This window comes from Cygnus olor, chromosome 12 (assembly GCF_009769625.2).
Source record: "Cygnus olor isolate bCygOlo1 chromosome 12, bCygOlo1.pri.v2, whole genome shotgun sequence".
In the NCBI taxonomy this organism is placed as follows: Eukaryota; Metazoa; Chordata; class Aves; order Anseriformes; family Anatidae; genus Cygnus; species Cygnus olor.
In genome coordinates this window covers 19,142,706-19,163,394 of record NC_049180.1, presented here as the reverse complement: position 1 = coordinate 19,163,394, position 20,689 = coordinate 19,142,706, and the positions used below count along the sequence as shown (strand labels likewise).

Here is a 20,689-nt window from a genome sequence, read left to right as displayed (position 1 = left end):
GTGAGTTGGGCGTGAACCAGAGCCAGGAGAGGAACTGCATGGGTAGGAGTGCAAGAGAGGGGAGGAAGGATTGCAAATGCCTGCCTCAGGCTGTCTTCTGGTGCCAGATTAAGGTTGCAGTTATTTGAATTTTTCCATTGATGACTGGTCTAGCAGAGGCATTATCTACCTTCCCAGCTTTGTCACTGGTTATTGTCATTGCTTCAGTTCTGATGAATTTGTGTATAACCATGCTCTAACCCAAAACTTCAAAATGATCTGTCGGAAAGCAAAATGAAGCCAGATTTGGTTTACGACAGCTAATGTTGCAGAATTGAAGGGCTTATAACTTTTGTAGATAGACAAAATGGGTAGAATTATGCAGAAATCACTTCCAAGGTTCCCAGGGATCTGCTACTGAGAGACTCGTTAGTGTAACAGGGCTGTAATGTAAATACAGTTATATACTTGTTCAACCCCCCTGAAGACTTCTGAATGAAATCTATTAAAAAAAAATTAAAAAATGCCCTATGCTTTGTCCAGAGAGAAATCCTTACCACATCCATAAATACTAACATCTCCTTATGTAAAACTACAATAGTTTTAGTTATGTTGTAGCATATTAATTATTACAATATAATTCCTGTTATGGCAGTAGGCAAAGGATATATAAAATGGTTTGGGTTAAGTGGAAATTGCCTTGCATCTCTTACTTATTGTTAACTTCCCTTTCTACTTCACAGTTTTCCAAAACCTTTACTTCTCATCCCCTTTTTATAAAGGGATGGTACATGTTGGTGGTCAGTGCAATTATTGGTGGAATATAGTATGCTTTCGCTATCAGTTTAGACGTTATCTCTCAGTTTTAATGCATACTTGTCATGTTTTGGAAAGAGTCTCATTTCATTATGGGGGAGGAGTTGGGGCAAGAACAAGGGATGTGTCTAACTTGGGGTGTTTTCTTAAATAATTCATGCATTCCAACAAAAGATATATTGAATCTTTGTGAAGTCTTCATCCACTTCATTTAGATGCGTATGTCTAAAAGTGCTTAGAGATAGGATGTGTGTCTCAAATTGGATGAATGCTCCTTTTTCTTGTAAAATACACAAAATGTGATTTCATTTAAAAATGTGTACCCTTTTAACACTTCTTTTTTTTCAGTCATCTTACAGTATCAATATTTTACTGCAAACTTGTGTACAATGAAAATGGAATTTAAGCATTTGTAGTGCGCTCAATTTTGTTTAGCTACTGAGAATCATCAAAAAGCATTCTTAAAAATATTGTAGTATAATGTGTTTCATAAAAAATTGGAGTGAATTAATTGTAATTACTACATCATATATATGAAACACTGAGTTTCAGGTTTGTAATATTCTGAGACAGAAATAATCATAAGCTGCACTTGATCTGTACACTTCAGGGCAGGCATGCTTGCATTAAGAAATGACTACAGAGTAGAAAGTGCTATTATTTTGTGTTTTCCTGAAAGACCAGTAAGACTGACAGGAAAAGTAGCCATCCTTCAGACCTACCTGAAACAACAAACATTACGATCCAGAACAGGAGTATCATGCTGGACTCTTAGGAATGTGAATCCTTGATCTCAGGTATTTTCGTCAGATGTGCTTTTTTGGGGGAGCAGAGCTGGATATTGTAGGTTAAGGTGTATGTTGCAGGCAAAAGAACAGCAGAACCCCAGCAAAAAAGAGAAAGCAGCCCAAAGAGACTTCTCTTGTCCTAAGTGAGATCTTAAGAAAAAAGGAAAAACACTGTGGAATTGTAAAAATACTTGGAACTGTAAAGAAACTACTTTCCAAATGGAAACCACCAGCAACATATGGAGAACGTGGATCCTAGATCAAACAACAACTATATACTTATGTACGTTTCTGCATCTTTTTAAAATTTAATTGTCAAATTTTTCATTTCAGACGCTAATATCTGGAGCAGTTGTTGAGCAACTTGACTTCCTAAGAATCACTGAAACAGAAGAGTAAGGCTATGTGTAAATAATAATGGTCAAGTATTTGATAATTAAAATGTTTTTTGAACTGTGAAGAAATGAAATACTTATTTTTCAGGGTTCCTGTATTTAAGAGTTTGGAGGAGCTGGATCTTCCAAAACATTCAAAAGTCAAGAGACAGTCTAGTACTCCAAATGTTTCTGAACTTGAGCAGCAACCAGACGTAAATATTAATGACTGGAAAAACAAGTCAACGTACGAGATTCTGCAGAAACTTAATGTAAGAAAACTTGATAAAAATGCAGTGTAACTTCATTCTCATGAAATAACATACTGTATGCTGGTACATAGTGGCCTAATTAGATCAACATGATTACTGCTATGGTTCAATGCTAATAATATGGCTAGTAACATAAAACGTCTGATGTGCCTCTTCATACTTATCAGTACTTTCTGGCTTGTCATGCTGTAACTTTTGGCTTCCATTTCCCCCAGCTATCCAAATCTTCTGGTAATAAATGACCATCTAAAAGGGGATCAAATTGTCATGCATCTTATGAATAAATACTTTATTTCTAGACTGAAGTCCAAAAGACTTCAACAGTTGATGTTCACTGATAAACTGATAACTTAATGATATTGAGGGAAAGTCCCAATCTGTTGTTTTTCCTATATCTAGAAGAAAACTACCAGTGACTGTTTCTAGATCCAGTGCTCAGCAGGAGCACAGAAAATACTCTATATGGTTCCCTATGATATTACTAGAATTTCAGCTGTAAATGACAGGACCCACGAGCAGAAAATTGGGAAACGTTTCTGAGGCCAAATTATTACAGGCCTTTTGTTTTCACTTTATATTTTTAATAGCTTTTCTGTTTTTTGCTTCACTGAAAATCTGAAGGCTATTTGTGGTTATGTTGTTGCTGTTTTTTTAAGGACTGCAATTGCCTTGCAAGTCAAGCATTACTTTCAAGTATATTGCTTAAAAGGGAAGGACCGAATTTTATCACCAAGGAAGGTAAGAGCTTCTGTCGTTTGAGTATCCTGAATATTTCAGGAAGCAGCTGTATTCTTAGTTGTAATGAACATGAATAATGGCTATGCATGCAAGCAGTTCTGTAGCTATTTTCTTTGCCATTAAAGCAATTGCTGCATTAAATGGGACATGCAAATTCACAGTGTCGTGAGGAATGAGCTGCTAAGCATATGAACTCTTCTATATTGTATGCAGTTGCTGTATCTGTTTGTAATTCTGAACACATGCATGTAAGAAATAGGGGATTTGACCTTGTATATAAAACTGAAACTAAAGACAAATTTGCGCATTTGTAACATTTAGTCTGAAATGTGTGAAACTATATTGAATCTTTCATTTTAATCTTAGGTAATCAGTTGTTATTTCAATATATCTGTAAAGTTTATTCTACTTGAATTTTATATTATGGCTTTGTATTAGAGCACAAGATTTAAATTCATGTAAAATAATCCAGAACAGGCTACTTGGACTTGCAGCTTGTGCTGCAAGGTTGTTTTGCTTTGTTTTTTCCCCCCAGACTTTGTTAGCTACCTCATACTATGTATGAGTACTTCTTGGAAAAAGAGGAACATTAAGATTCAATAATACTCATTTAGTTATTCCTCAAGCAATGTAACTTAGCACTTCATGTTATAGATCCCTGCTTCATAATTTTGATAGAGGACAGCTGTTTCTTGTGATGAAGAATTGTCATTTTTATATAAATACACATTATATTAGTACTGCTGTATTAAGAATGTCATAGAAAACAATGTAAAGTGGAGTAAAAATCATTGGTCGATACACAGTGTGTTGTTGAAATACAATGTCAATCCAAAGTCATGGTCTGAGCACATGCAGCAGGCTTTTCATCACCACTGCCTGTACTGTTGTTGGACTTCAAGAGCCTCAGTAGCTTTCTTTGGTTCTTAGTAGGTTGTGTCCTTCCTCGCTCTGGGAACAACTTGAGGCAGACTTACTATGTAAGCAACCAGCATAACCACGTTTGACCACTGACACCATTTAGGTCAAAGGAGTACTGTTGTGCCTCTGACTGTTCAGACCTAACTTGTATAGACATCTTGTGCAATCCAATATGGAACAGTAGATGGTGATAACCTCTTTAGTATGCACCTTGCTTTAAACAGTCTGAGTCGCTGACTAAAGGTTCCTGTCCTCTTACAGCTAGAGATTACTGAAATTGACGTTAAATAATCACACAATCAATAAAAAATAAATCTGAAATTAAAAGCTGAAGAACCTTGGGTGTTCCAGCTGACAGACAGGCACTAGTTATGATTTTGAGTCAACTTCCACTGTTGTTGTTACAGATGAATTTACTGTTTACCAGTGTCTGGCATCAGAAACACTGACATTCCATCTGAGAACTTAAAATCTAGAAGCTAACTGAAGCTTAAGTAATATGTTTGTCACCATTTTTACTTTTAACATAATGGTTCCCACTTGATCCCTGTACAACTGAAGAGATATCATTACACCAAGCTGATGCAATATGATCAGCTGTGGACTGACACAAGAATGGTATCTCTTCTTATTAATGTAATATCCCTCTCTACTTTGTCTTTTCCAAATGCTGGACTGTCTGCTTTGACTTTGAAGCAGTGCTCCTCTCATTTTCTGCCATCTTTTTAAGGTCATTTTTGTACAGCATCATGCTAGTTTAATATATAGCACTTAACAAAATGTTCTCTTTGTTTTTGGCAGACAGAAAATCAGCTTGGAGAGGGAGAGTAGTAATGCAGTAATAATTATGTCCTGTGTATGTGTCAAATATTCCCAGTACTTTGCAAAAGTAATAATTAGCTTCACTGGAGTAGTGCTGTAATGCACCTGAATACCAAAGCTAGATCACACTGTACCTTTGGTATCTTTGTGGTCACTTTATTTTAGTAATTCAGGGTAGAGCCACAAAGCAGTGCAAACCCCTCTCTTTCATACTCTCCCAGCTTCCTGTAAAAGGAAAGCCTCAAGTCTCAGATGATTAATCAGGTGATATATTGTTCATATACAAAGTTGAAAGCAACTCGTATCTTGGATATCAGGAATGACAACCTTTGTCCAAACATAGCATCACTTGAATGAACTACACTGTCATACACAAGACATGACTGATGCTGCTTTAGCACAAGAAAGTGTAGAAAGATCTGCTCCATCCCATAACCAAAACATAATCTGTAGTTCAATGAGGATGTACCTTACCATGGAGATGTACCTTCTAGGCCAAATCATTGCATAAATTAATTTTCCCAATATATCTCAACAATGAGCTATGTCATAAGTCTTTCTACAGCAGGAGCAGAAAGTCCAGCTGAAGTTCGGTTTGGCTTCTTGTGTAACAGCATACAATTGAATGATAGGGGACTTAATTGTATCTAAGTTTTATATGTTAAGCACAATAACGTAAGTGCTTTGCTAAAGCAGATTCAGAATTATCCGGTCTAATCAAAATTACCTTATTTATATTAAAAGAAAAAGTATGCATCTCTTTAATGTGGATTTTTGTTTTTTGTTTGATTTTGTTTTTTGATTTTTTATTTTTTAATAAATGTGTTTAGGTACTGTTCGTGAACATATTGAAAGAATCTATAGACGAGCCGGCAGCAAAAAACTCTGGTTTGTATACAGATGTCATTATGTTCCTTTTGGTTTACACCTTTTTTTTTTTCCTAATGTGTTTATAGAAAGTAAAGCTGGTTCCTTACATGCTTAGAGGAGGGGGAAAAAAGGACGATCTTACTGACAATACTGTATTGTTTCATTGCAGCTGAAGATCTTGTCTGTAATGCTTAAACAAAAATAAGAACTATTTCCTTGGCATTGTTTTTTGAAATAAAGAATAGCAAGCTGTTTTTGTTATGAGAATTATTGCAGATGTACAGTTCTAGTTAAGCTCAAATAATGAGAAAAAATAAGAATACTAATATTCTTATTTCTTACATGGTAGGTAAAATAATTCTAGTAGCTTTCTGTAGCAAGGCTGGTGACCAAATACAAATCAGTTAAGTTGATACACTTACGCAGTTTGCTTACTCCGCCTGAAGTAATTTATTTTGAGCCTGACTTTGTCACAATAACTTCAGAAGGTTTCAGAAACTAGGTTAGTATTTACATGTTGTTAATTAATTACTTTGCCTTGAAGCTCAGTAGAAATGTCATTTCCTATTAACAAAGAGATGAGTTGAGCCTGTCCTGAATTCTGTTCTCTCGCTCTGTAACTACTCGTAACAGATGAGACTATAAATTTAAAAACCATTTTTCATTTTAGTTAGTTCGTGTAGTGAAATGGGCCTTTGCCAATAATAAGGTAGAACCAAAATACCTTGGTTGTGTTTTTTAAGGAATAAAAACCAAACGTATTTTAGAAACAAAATATGTAAACTGTTTTTCATTTCTCTTCCATGATTGCCATGTGACATACATATAGGTTGGTGTTGCGCTACAGTGCTGCATTTGCACAGAAATTTTCTTCTTCTATAGCCCCACATATTACTACTTTACTGGTACATGGGAAACAGGTAAAGTGCCCAGAGGTCTGAAATGGAACTCCATGAGATTTTTTGGCTTTTTTGCATTTTGATGGTATCAGCTAATGCATTTTTGAGATGCTTTGCTCTTGATCTTAAAAAGTGCGTAGCAATATTCACAGGAATCAACATCGACTGTTTGAATTTTATACTAACACTATAGGATATTACAACTCTTTCATTAGCTCTGCTGATGAATGATTCTTAGCAACCTCAAAGCCTGTGCTAGAAAAGCTTGAATACAGGTCTACTAAGTTTGCTTTTTATCAGGAAAAATTATAATTAAAGATATTTATATCTTTAAACGTCTTGTTGATATATGAATTATTTTTTTTTAACACAGCCCATCTGAAACCAAGCAGTTTACGCAAGTCTCTTTTTTCCATGCAGTACATGTAAAACATTACGTCACTGTGGAAAAGAAACCAAAGCCTTCATGTTACATGTTGTACTTTCTCTTGCAACATCTTTGTGACATGGCCTAAAAAGTTACCTTATTTTTGTTTGCTTATCTTGCAAAATGAAGAAAATGTCACAAAAGAGAAGTTGGCATTTCATGTTTTTCAAGATGATGCGGAGAAAAGAACAGGCTTTTTATGGCATCTGTAGTTTAATGAGTTCTAACTAATTTATTTTTGATCCATTAACCTATATCTAGACTAAAAAATGAAAATCTAGACAATAGAATATAAAAATCTGATCTGAATTCCACATTATAAATATTGTATGTATTCAGTTAATTTGGGGATCTATGAACGCTGTGGCAGACTTCAAAATTATATATGAATTCATTAAACTAGCTTTTGATATGTAGTGGGATTGCTCTGTTTTCTGCCCTCAGGTCTGTTGTGCGCTTCGCAGCAAGTCTTTTAGGTAAACTAGTGGACAGCCTTGCACCATCTATTACTAATGTTTTAGTTCAGGGCAAGCAGGTAAGTCTTTAATTTTCAGAAATGTATTAAGGAGTGATAACAGAAAATAAATAAATGGCCTTTTTCATTTTGAAGGCTGCAGATGCTTCTTTTAAAAATACCCAATAGTTTAAAATATCCTTTCTGAAGAAGAAAAAGCTAGAGAAAATCAAGATATATTTAATATTTGGATATCCTATAGGCTAATAAATTTTTATAGATTTTAGTTTTCTGCTCCAAACAGATTTTAATCATCATTTCTTTCCTTCCTACGGAGGACTTTTAAATTTTTCTCCCAGTACAGTAATATTAATTAAATTTATGCAGAGCTATTTCCAAGTAGTAGTAAGTGAATATTATGTATTTTTAGAATAAAATATATATGTATATGCAATGCTACTATGACAGATTTGTCCCTATTATACTCCAGACTGAGGTCTGGGTGTGTGCCTCTAGCACTGTGCAGGTATAGAGGAAGGTGCATCTGCATGTAGCATGATTTTCAGCTGTTTATTTTCAAGTTTTTAACCAAACTTGCATTTGTCAATCCCTTTATAATAAATATCTTTATTATAGGAGAAAAATTAGTGTTATTGTGTTTCACTGACACTAGATTAAAAGCAAATTAAAATTTTATTTGTTAATTTTTATTTTATTTTATTCTTGTGGTTGAACAATCCAGTACCAGCATTATAATATAGTTTCTTAAAATGAAGGCTGTAACTTCTGGGATGCTATTAGAAATAAGAAAAAATTCAGAATTAAGCAAATTCCTGTTTTTAAGTAAACTCCACAGCTTAATGCCAGAAATGAAAGAACATCTAAATCTGCTGTCCAGGCTTGATTATACACCCAATTTTGAACCCAAAGCAACGCTCTTGCACTTCTGTTTCCATATGGGAAAAAAATGTCCATATTTACTGTGGTCTTTACTGAATTTTGTTATTTTAATAGCATCCGCCTAACACTGTTAGCAATTGTCAAGAACTGACATCCAATTATTTTTGTGTTGTGAAACTTGTGCATGAAAAGCAGAGCTCATGAAGTTTAGTTTATGAATTCCTTCTATGGTGCTTTTATTCCTGTCTAAATCCTCTGAATTGTCTTCAATATACTGCAGGTGACACTTGGAGCTTTTGGCCAAGAGGAAGAAGTCATTTCTAATCCCTTATCTCCAGGAGTCATTAAGAACATCATCTATGAAAAATGTCATTTACAAGATGAAAGAGAAGCTGTGGTTCAGCAGGAACTCGTCATCCATATTGGTTGGATCATCTCAAATTCACCTGAACTTTTCAGTGGCATGCTGAAGATACGAATTGGGTCAGTAAAGTATCTGTTTTGCTTACTACTAGTATTGCAGGGGAATATACATGCTTCAACAGAGATTGTTGTTACATTGCAAAAAAAAGTTATATATAATATGATGCAGCAAAACGGGTATGCTTCAATTTTACATTTCTAGGAAGCCAGCTTTAAATTATCATGCCAAAAGTGGGTACACAACTGGCCTTATGTTTGCCAGTCAACAGTATAAAGTGGAGGAAGGGTGGTCCTTATAATACCTTATTTGAAGCTTTCCGCTAATGTGGTGAACTGTAGGATTTCTAAATGCTTGATCTTTATCAGGTTAGGGCTTCAAAACCAAAAACACTGTAGTAGGATTTTACAGATGCATGTTGACAACAAATGGTTAGTAGTAAGCATGCTACCTCCAGGTCACCCTGTCCTGCCAGCAGTCAACAGGCACAATGGTCTAGCTGGCTCACCTAGCAGATGGTGGCAGTAAAGCCTTTCAACGCTTTTTGCTTGCTCAAGCAGGTTCCTATGTACGTAGGTTTGGGGCAAATGGGTGAAGTGGGGAGACTTTATAAATGCAACAATCTAGGAAAGATACAGCATGAATTTGATTCCCTTCTGAAATGAAAAAAATCCTCCAAGACAAGATATGCTTGTAGTTGCATTCTGTAGTTTCCAGTAAGTGCTGAGCTTTTAATATAGTTTTAATATAATGAGCTTGAAATATAGTTTTGTCTAATTCAGTCTTAAAAGTCCAGTAACCATGAGCAACAAATCCCTTGGAGATGGTGTTTCACGATACTTAAACTATTTCTTTTCAGAGCTTCAGCACAATAAGCTGCATAAAAAGACAGCTTGTTCTTCTACAGTGTTGTCTGTAATGGGAACTTCAGGTAACAAAAGCTTTCTGTAGTTCAAATGCATGTAGCATTTAAGACATCCCTAGAGTATTGTAAGGCACCTAGGTAGTGAATCTGAGTAGCCAACATCTGGCATAATGAAGACATAGTTCAAGAGCAGATCTCTACAAACATGCATCTGCCGTGGTAAAGAAAAACCTGATTGATCCTATAATGTGATGCTAAAAGTCTTTTATTCTAGAAAACAAAAAATTAGTATCCTTATTACAGACATGCACAATGCTTCTTGACTGCTTATCAAGGTTAAGCTATATGTAGCTTAGGAACCACAAACATGATTCAAGCCTGAAACATCATTTACCAAATTGAGTGTTCTTTTTAGTTCTTTGATAATATGACTACAAATAGTTCATGCTTCAGTGCTATCATATTCCATGGTATCTGCATTTACATTGCTGTCTACAGTAATTATTTTTTCACAGTTAGGAACAGACATGCATTTGGCTAAGTACCTCTTTGAAGAGGACAGGTGCTAGTGACTGAACTTTACAGTTTTAGTGAGCATCCTTTAAGATTAGAACTTAAATGTTCCATATTTTTTGATGGGGAAAACATGACATTTCAGCACTGGAGGTAGATACCAGCAGTCTTTTCTCTATCATGTAAGATTCCTGTTACTACATTAGAAGTACTTTCCAGTCATTATAAAACCAAAACCTTCTCAATCAAATCACCTGTGTTACATCTAACTGCAAGTACATCTTTCACTTAAATACACTTTCTGTAGCCTCTACAGGTCCATGTTACTCCTCTTCCCCTTCCTCATTCTCTGCAACTAATCCCTTTTTTCAGTTTTTTGTTTTCTTTCTTCCAAGCTTAATTCTAGAGATTCAGTTTCCTTTTATTCTAGTGTTATCACCCACTCCAGTGAGCAGAATTATTAACCTTCTCACAGAACAAGCATTCCAGTTTGATAATGATTTGATTTAGTGTCTTGTTATTGATTTGTTTTCAGGGTTTCATGCTGAAATAGATCAAGTTCTTGACAGTCCTATTACTGTAAAAACCTCCAGTCAACTGACTTCTACCCACCCCTTATCTGTGAAGTTTGGTAGGAGGTCCACTCTTTGCTTTGCTATGTCACATAGGCAACTGCCAACAGAAAAGACCACTGAATGACTTGCATAGAGATGTATTTGAGAAAAACACAACAACAAAACAATTCCAGCCAGTTCTGTTTGTTAATCTTAGTAAGAAGAGATGAATGCTATTCACACAGTAAACTAAATAAAACCAGTATGTTCTGGACAATGTAGTACGCCCATGTTGCCTCATATTCTCCTCATATCCTGTACCTTCAGTGAATGATCCTAGAAACCTCAAATGTAAAACCATGTTGAATTGGTTGGCCTGACATCTCAAAATTCTATGCAGTTATTAAAAAATCCCTCAGTAAAAGAAGTCTGTGACTTGACTTAGGGAAACAAAAAATTCTTTGTAGGTCAAGTAGTAACATACCTGCAGAATGTGGCTATATTGCTGACAAGGTAAATATTTTAGCGATACTTCACTTTTCTCTCTGATAAACAGAGTAAAACAGCTCTTTGACATATCCCAGACTTGATTGGGTGTTATATGATAGACTATATGAAGAAAAACTGGTGAAGTTTCTTTACCCTTTTGACAGAAATAGCTACTTGAACTGAAACAATGTGGATGTTCAGTTACTCTGCTTCATATGTATTATTTCATCTTTAATATTACATTTGAAGCTGCAGCATTGTTTTATATTACGTGCAGAAGAAAAATCAGCATTTTCCTTCAACAGCTTGCAAAGTCCTGCTTCTCATGTCCCTAAGGTTGAAAAATCATCAGTTTTCATGTTTTAATTTAATCTTTTTTTTTTTTCAAAAAGGAGTAGCAAAAGTGTGCTAGACTGCAAAAAGGGGCTTCAAAGGCTAAAACTGTTAATAAGCCTTGAAGTTTTTTTCAATGTAAAAAAATTTAATTTTCTTTCCTAAGCTCATCGGAAGAATGCACATACTGTCAAGACCATAATTTTGAGTAGGAATTATAACATCAGAAGTCAGGTAAATTTTGTTTTAATGAACGTGGGATGTAGGAAGATATGTAGTGAATATACCTTCCCTGTGAAAACTATGCTTCAGAACCTGTTTCTTAAAATCTATGCAATATGATATAAACTGAAAGTCATAAGGCAAACAAATGCAAAATCCTGAGGAAATTCCACAAAACAGTAAGAACAGCAGAGTATATGATACCACGTCCTGACAGCAAAAGAATACAAACAGGATGACATGGAATTTTCCTGAGGTATTTTACTGGACTAAATTTCTATCTTTGCAAATGTTGTATTTAATTAATGAATCTTTTCCTCCCTTTACTTCAGATGGATTATCCATGCTATGAAGTATGAATTGAAATTCCGTGCCGGAGATATGCCAGCCAAGGACCTGTACCAGATGTCCCCTAGTGAAGTGAAGCAGCTTTTGCTGGATATTCTTCAACCACAGCAGCAGGGGAGGTAATGAGATGTGTGGAGTTTGTGTCACCTGTTCTCATTCCTAATAGACTGTTCAAGTAATTTGCATTTCTGAAATACTTTGTATACATCTTAAATCAGCAGGTATCTGCAATCGGTAACACTTATTTAAGGAGAGGTAGCAAAGGTGCACTTTTTCATTCTTTCAGCTGTGTCCAAGTTTTACAGCTGTTTCTTTTGTAGCACAGCTTCATTTTTCACATTTATCCTTGTGGAAGCCTTAACTTATAGTAATAATCTATATAATTTGGCAATACTGTGAAGCATATTCCTCAACGTAGGGAAAGGAGTCAGAACTACTCAATACTGCCTACTTAAGTAACTAATCTTAAGGAAGACAAAATTAAGTTTGTCTGCTGTTCAGTGCCTTTTTTTCTAGCTTATATGAATTAAGAACGGATTTTCTCTAGAATACTCAAGAGAGTGCTTTGCTGCCTGAAACTAGTTAGTTTGGAGAAAAGATTTTAAGTTGCCAAATATTCATTGTGATGCAGGCATGCATGAAAAAAAAGTTAAAATTACAATATTTCCACTTACCTATATTGAAAAGACTGAAGTTAAAAGTCCTCCCATAGGTTTTTTACTTCTAGTTAAATTAGATTAAACTTTGGCATATAATACTGCTGATAATTTTTCTAGTCCTTCACTGAATGGATGATGGCAACTACAACCTTCGCTCACATCATAGTACTTTGTTCCTGCTCAATTCAAAATCCACTCTATTTTTTAGATCTATAGTCTTTGACGCTTGAGAAACAAACTCCTTAATGTGGTGTCTGCTCCCTATTATTTAATTTGTATGATGTAGACTCTCTATAGTCCACTTTACAATATATTCTGTATTTTCTCCCATGCTTCTCAGTGTCTCTGTTGCAGTTATTAATACTAGCTTTCTAGTTGCTGTCTCATGTTGATATTGACGTTATTTCTCTCAAAACCTTAACAAAAGTGTTAACTTGCTTGTAATCAGAGCTCTGCTTCAAAGGGGAGCTGTCAGTACTCTTACCTTATGAAAACAGACCCTCTACTAAAAATTTGCAAACTAACGGCGGACAATAACATTTGGGAAAACTTTTCTGTTAAGTATGTGCAGTACTGCTACACAAGACTAATCCTGTACTTTGAAACCACCTATACCAATCGTATTGATGGCTGCCAGTTCTTAAAATTCTGTTGCTGGTCTATCAGACATTTTTGTTCCATGCTAATCTACCTTTAGCAATTGTGCTGAAATGCATTTTTCTAACCTGGTATTTGAAGTAGAATGATAGCTGTTTCTAATCCACTACCTACCACATTTTATATTTTATGGATGTAGAATTTCTTTGAGCTATATTTATATAACGAATTGTTTTGCCTACATGGTATGAGGAAACAAATCTTACTATTATAGTTAATAAAGTGGATTTTTTTTTTCCTGAGTTTCTAGATTTGCCTGTCATGGGAACCAAACAAATGTTGTTGCTAAATACACAGTGGCTTCTGTTTTATGCATGTTTTAGTCTTCTGTGACTTAATTGACAGACATAATGAATTCAGCCTATTACCTTTACTGTACTGCAGTAGATAGACTTCATAGCTTTTTTGTGTATGTTTTTTTTTCCCTCCAGGTACATAAAGCACAAACACACACACAAGAATAACATTCTAACCACTACTTTCTGAGCATCTTGATTTTATTCTCCTCAGAGTCTAACATCCCAGGCACACTGTGTACTGCATATGCATCATTAATAGGTGTTTGCTATCACTGCTAACCTTACTGGCTTACACCACAGAACACGTGACTTCGTTCTGAATCTGAAACAGCTTTTTGTTTCTGACTATCAATTTCCTTTGTCCACAGAGGCTGGCTTAACAGACGACAAATAGACGGTTCTCTGAATCGAACTCCTGCTGGATTCTATGACAGGGTGTGGCAGATCTTGGAGAGAACTCCTAATGGTTTAATAGTAGCAGGGAAATTTTTACCACAGGTAAAACATGCACAGATGCTCAATTATTTCTGCTCTACATTAACAATAATACCATTCACCATTAATAGTAATATTTATTGTATGCCATAATATATTACTTCAGGATAATTTGTTCCTTTTCTGATACACATATATTTTTTGAATCATACTTACTTTTTGGTTCTGAGTAAAGTACAATTAGAATAGAATGGAAGTCATTTACTTCTATTAAAACATTCTTGTAGGACTATAAGACTAAAACGCCCTTTCCAATTCATGGAGTCGAAAGCTGTGCTGTCATGGGCTCTGAAATCTGCTTCCTATTTGATGCTGCAGTGGTCATATTTTTTAGTTGTGTACTATTTATTCAGCAAGCACACAGGCTGTATTGGGGTGGGGAGTGACAATGCAAACGATCTTTTCTCTGTAAAAGTATTATTCGTTTTTCAGCAACCAACTTTATCGGATATGACGATGTACGAAATGAATTTTTCCCTCCTAGTTGAAGATATGCTGCAAAATATTGACCAGCCAGAATACAGGCAAATTATTGTAGAGGTACGTGGCCTACAATGGAAGAAATTTCATAATGTGCATGTGTGTTACTGCTTTAAATAAATAAATAAAATTTGTAGAAATATAATTTTAAATACAAACAATTGCTTCAGTGCTTTCTCCATGCATTTTGTGTGATTAAACTGGTTACTGTTAGCATGCTCAGAATATACTAAGTTTACAATGTTTTCCTTGTTTAGCAAATAAGTAAATACTAATCAGAGTGCCAATACACTTATGAAGACTAATTGTTATATTAAGTCCTTAGCCTGTGCCTTTTCTTAGTGATTTTCCAAGTCTCAGGAATAATTTGCTCTAAAACATCAGTTTGGCCTGCAATAGCTTCTTCTTTCCCATTTTGCTGAGGCTTTCTATTAAGTTGCTTTGTGTTACTGACTCAACTAACTTTCAGTTTCCTAGGGTTTTAAAGCAAGAGACTTCTTTAAACTCCTTCCCCCACCAGTGCAGCTAATAATGGATACTTTTAGAACAGATCAAGAGCATATGTACCTTTGGTAACTGGCATCTGTGCTGTCAGCAGCGTTCATTGTTAGTTCCCAAGTATGTGTCCCTGATGCCTGCGAGTATTTTCCCCGCAGTAAAATTAATTCAAATCCATCTCAATTCTGGCTAAACAGCTAATGGTCATGCTGCTTGCTGGAACATCCCCAGTTTTTGCTAAAAGAAAACACAGTTATCAAAAACAAAGATGACCAATATAGATTCTACTACATACTTCTATAGGTCACTCATCATATTTGTCTTCCTATTTTAAATCGTTCAGATATAAGAAATGTAAATTTTCTTGAACCAACATTTTTTGTCTTGGCTTTGTTGTTTATGAACTTTGCCATAGTGCAATTATCCCATGTGTATAATCAAAACATCAACAGCTGAGGTTCACTGTTTGCTGCTTTTCACTCTCTTCATTGCCTGAGCACCATTGTTTGTGCAGCCTCTCACTTAACTGAATAAACTGGAAAATAACTTCCTGACTCCCAAAGTGAGATGTTAATGTCAGTCTTTTCTGCAGTGTCCTTAACTAGGTAGTCACCAGAAATTGTAACTTTTCATGAAGGTCAGCTTTTTTTCAGTGACTCTTTCATAAAAGTCACAGTTCTTTTTATCCGCACACTATTACTTATGCCACTATTAAATTGCTTCCTGCTTGAAACAAGCATATGCAGTTATTTACAATGCTTTTTATATAACCTGAATTTTAACAAATTAAAGTCCTACCGTCGTCTTCTTCTGCCTTCTAGTTGTTGATGGTCATATCTGTTATTTTGGAGAGAAATCCAGAGTTAGAGTTCCAGGACAAAGTGAACTTGGACAAAGTGGTGCAAGAAGCATTTCGTGACTTTCAGAACGATCACAACAGGTCAAAGGGAGCTGAGAAACAAGTGAGTAAAATACTGCTGTCTTACAGCATTTACTGTTCTTGTTGAAGTTTACTATATTGTTAATATTGTGCAGTGAAAAGATAAAAAGCAAATTGATAAGGAGTTCAGAATGAATATACCCAAATGCTGCATAAGTCTGCCAAAAGCCTATAAGCAGAGGTAAAAGATGCACTTAGTTTATTTGTTGAATTGTGAATTCAAAGCAATAGAGTAAGGACACTCACAGTGTTAGCCACCTCTGAAACGGTGAAAGCTGAAATGCTTAGGATGTTCATTAAAAGGGTAAAGAGGTAATTGCAGCGCAGAACTAGAATAGTTTTCTAGTTTAGAATACCAGAAATTTGTAAGGAAGCAAAACCTAATGCTCAGCAAGTATGAATTTAGGATCTTAGTTACTAAGATACTAAGAAAAACTTATGAACCAAAGAACTCATTGACAATATTAATGTAAGAATTTTAAAGGCAAAACTGTTCTTAGCTACTGATTTTTCCACTGTGGTCGCATTCACAACCTAGCAAGCTTTTAATCTTTAAGGCTTAAAAACCAAATAAATGAAACTTGATCAAGTAGTTCTTAAGATTTACTTCACTAGGATTTCAGGTTTTATGCTTTAAAGGCCTCTAAGCAGTCTCACTACAAGTTTTGGTGCCTCAAAGCTCGGTAATTCTGTAATAAAGCCAGGTTCACTTGACTGGGTGAAGAAAGAAATGAGTCAAGCAGTAGGACAAGTCCCTCTGCTACTGAGGATGATCTTACTCACTCAGTCTGGCATTGTACTGTGCACAATATATTCAGAGAGATCTGTACTAGCCCTGAAAAACCTATTGGTTCATAACACTTATATGCAAAAGCACTGCCTGTTGTTGAGTTTAGCTATTTAGAGATGAGGAAGAATGTCCTCAAGTATTTTTTCAGAAGTTTTAAGGTTCACTTTCTTGTAACTACTTTTGTGTAATGAGACTTGAAAGAAATCCACATAGTTAGTCTTAGCAACACGTCACCTTGCACAATACCTTTGTTTTTAAAGGGACATAATTTTCTTTAAATTATGTTTCTTTTGGCCTCATCATTTTGGAAGGGTAATGATTCTGTGGTTGCAGCCATAGCAGAACCAGACATATCATCCACACAAATGGCTATTAAGTGCCAGCTCTGCACGCTATCTTGTTATATGCTACCAATTACAGTGACAGGCTGGAAATCCCTACGGCTGTAAACTGAAAGAAAAATCCCATGCAAAAAATGATTTGTACTGGTGCTGCCCTAGCTTCCATTTAAGTAATGGATTTTCTTTTTTTACTAAACCCAGATCTGGTTAGAATGATGCCTTTCATCTGTTAAAGAGAAATCCCAATTTAGAGTTGTGATTAGTATGTTTAAAGAGTTGGAATTTCCAACAACAACATACATGAAAATTTTCTGGAACCTTAGTGTCCTTTATTCCCAAGTATATGCCCAGTGGAAGTTAACTGTAGCCTGATGATATTCTGTCTCAGGTTTTCCTAACAAATACTGCTAAAATAACTCATAATTTGTCTGAAAGGTGTTCTTCCATTCAACTCATTTGCAAATATTTTGATTTTTTTTTCTTTGAACATGGAATTAGTATTAAAAGTGATTACTCCAGTAACTTCCAACACACCCTAAAACTACAGAAGTCTCATAGTCTCATCATGCAATCTCTACCGTTGATTTAATAATATAATTGGAAAGTAATCTATTTCCTGAACTGAAGAGTTGAACCTCTATTATAACAGCCAATATATAATTGGAGAAAAAGCAGCTGTTTTAACATCATTAACTGAGCAAAACAGGTGTTCAGTGAAGAAAACCTATTTGCTGATCTTATCTGATTAACAAAATGAGCTCATATGCTACCTGTGGTTTACTACTTCCATTTTTATTTTTAAATAAGTCTTTAGTCAGTATCTCTGCATGTGCACGCATGGACCTGGATCACAATCATATTGTGGTAGCACAGTAAGTTACCACATAGCAGTCATTTGTCTGCATGTTTTAAGATAGCAATTGTTCTGTCACCTATTACAATTGAAAAATATGGAGAAGGTAGCACTGGAAAATTCAGAAAGGATATAAATACGATATGTTTTATTAATGTTTTCCACATGTTCAGAGAGTACATGTAGAAAATATCTGAAAAGTGAGCAGACTTATAGTATAGCTTTACAGTTTGAAAAATACATTTGCATTTCTAACATATCCACAATGTTTCTCCTGTTCACTTGAGTTTGTCTGCCTTTCATAATCAACACTTAACAGAAACATCTTTTCTCTCTCCTGCAGGATGACATGACTGCATTCTACAACACTTACCCAGTCGGAAAAAAGGGAACATCCAGCTACTTGAGTAAGGCTGTGATCACCTTATTGCTAGAAGGGGAAGTGAAATCAAGCAATGACGATCCTTGTACTGTTAGCTAAATCTTCAAATACAGCATAGGAGTTGCTGCTTTATTTAGGGTTCTATGTATTTTGCATGCACATATTAAAATACTGTTTTGAAGAGTAACCCTGGCTAGTAATACAAATACATATACTATCCTTTGCTAAAAAAAGTGCCATTAAAGACACGAAGTGCACCTTAATTTTTCTTTCTCAGCTATGCAGCATGATACTGAAAGCACATGAAGTTAGTCCTGTGATATCTTAAGTAGAATGGTATTGTACCTTTGATATTAAATTTATGCATTTACCATAACTGGTATCTTAGAGAAATACAGTGTAAGATTCTGTCCTTATACCTCTTATTTATTTATAATTACAAACAAATTTATTGTAAATTCTAAATTAAATTCAGAAAATACTATAGTTAACTAATGCACACCAAACTTTGGAAATATGAAACCTAGATTTTATTTTATTTTAGATTGTGCACACAAAATAGAAGCAAGTAAAATAATTAAGAAGTTGTTATTCTTGGAAAAAAAAATCAGTTCAATTAACAGCAGGCATTTAGTTGTTTGGGTTTTAATTTACTGCTTGATATACAGGTTTCATTGCAAGAGAATGGCTTTTTTTAAGCTCTAGCAATAAACATCACTGTAGTTTCCCAGTTTAAGCATCTGTATAAAGGGAAACACATGATAACAACATAAATAGTTTTTATAAAAAAAGGCAAGCAAACTGTATTTAAAATTAGTATCAATGAAGAAAAAGCTTTGTATTAAATGAGCTATTAACGCATGAAAGAATTCAAGATAAATTTGTCTCCCAAATGTGTGAAAACATTGTATGCTAAATGCTTTATTTTGGTAAAAGTAATAAAAATCAAATGCTTTAAAAAAAAACTTTCAATAAAAATACTTTTAGAGTTATACACAGACTCTCATTGAGTTTAGTGGCAGCCTTTTAATGCACTACTGGGTGAACCCACTTCTAAAGCTTTAGAACTGGTCCTAAAACATTTTGATAATGGAATTTACAGACCAGCTACAACTCAACTGTCAATAAATTGTTGCCATTTTGATATTAAAGGCAGGTAAATTCAAGTCATAGGGCAAAACTAATGTCAGAAGTGATGGAGTGAAGCTCGGTACGAGAGGAGTACTGACAAAGGCAGTAGTTAGTACTTCCCTGATTTGCAGAACTTCCCTAGCAATCACAGAATCAATCCTTCTTAAACCAAAATGGTAGCAGAATTTGTTTTTGAAGGAGGACAGTAAGCCATTAAGAAATATCTTGCCAAGGGATGCAGAGAATTAAAGGTCAGAAAAGCTAATTTTGGGTTAATAGTCAGGATAGTGGTCCTACCACTCATCCTTGCATTTACCATTCAGTGGAGGGTGGTTCATGGGAATAAAGGCTAACACAGTGATTTCTGGATACATTGAGTGTTAGTACATTTAATATTGTCTAAGGGGCTGTAGAATTGCTCTAACTATAGCAAGAAGGTAACAATTAAACAGCAGAATCAGTTGGTAGCATTGCAAAAAAAATGAACAAGCTACTAGTTTAAACAACAATTCAACTTACCCTCTCTTTCTTTTTTTTTTTTTTTAAGGCAGTACTAAACTCAAGAATTACCAAGTACAGCAAATCTACCTGCTGGGGTTGTTTGTTAATTTTTATATTGCTTGCAAAGTTACAACTAGCTATGGAGCAGTGATTACATTGGTAGTAAGCATGTGTCTTCCTAGTGTTTTTAAAAATGCTCTAAAATTGATACATCTCTTGCAATACAAATACAGAACATAACATACACTCACCTAAAGGACTACAGTCATGTCAGGTGGAAATCAGCCACAGCTCTTCATTATGAAGATGCTCTTCATTATCTTCATTTCTATTTTTCTTTAGGTGACCATAATGTAAAAGGCATATTTCTTAATAGTACATAATCAAAAAAAATAATGGGGAATGATGCAGCTCACCTAACAAGATAAAGACGGTTTCCTTAGCAGGGCTGGCATATTCTTCCCACTGCAGCTTATTGACCCTTAGACCAAGTGTAGTGCTGTTTGAGAAGCTTTTTCCTTCATTTATGAGAACAAATAGGAAACAAGTTGTTTAGCAACCTACTTTTTGTTCCCTTCCCTCCCCTTTTGTTTCTCCTTTTGTAATGTCTATGTTGCGTTAAACTATTTAACACAACATATGTCCATGTTGTGTTAAA

The 20,689-nt window shown here is 35.0% G+C and overlaps 1 protein-coding gene across 7 annotated transcripts in view; it reads left to right on the top strand.

Annotated features, from left to right (window-relative positions):
• PHKB (phosphorylase kinase regulatory subunit beta) overlaps positions 1–19,388 on the top strand; it is a 76,702-nt gene extending 57,314 nt beyond the window's left edge. For 6 of the 7 annotated variants that reach the window (XM_040571653.1, XM_040571648.1, XM_040571651.1 and 3 more), the window contains 11 exons: positions 1,917–1,978; positions 2,067–2,229; positions 2,886–2,967; positions 5,541–5,598; positions 7,351–7,441; positions 8,541–8,743; positions 11,990–12,124; positions 13,989–14,118; positions 14,548–14,655; positions 15,915–16,055; positions 18,361–19,388. In XM_040571653.1, the coding sequence (XP_040427587.1) occupies positions 1,917–1,978; positions 2,067–2,229; positions 2,886–2,967; positions 5,541–5,598; positions 7,351–7,441; positions 8,541–8,743; positions 11,990–12,124; positions 13,989–14,118; positions 14,548–14,655; positions 15,915–16,055; positions 18,361–18,498 (1,311 nt within the window). In that variant the 3' untranslated portion in view covers positions 18,499–19,388. Of the gene's footprint in view, positions 1–1,916; positions 1,979–2,066; positions 2,230–2,885; positions 2,968–5,540; positions 5,599–6,409; positions 6,501–7,350; positions 7,442–8,540; positions 8,744–11,989; positions 12,125–13,988; positions 14,119–14,547; positions 14,656–15,914; positions 16,056–18,360 lie in introns of all 7 variants that reach the window. The other variant, XM_040571654.1, reaches the window with a different exon arrangement.
• Positions 19,389–20,689: the final 1,301 nt, after the last annotated feature.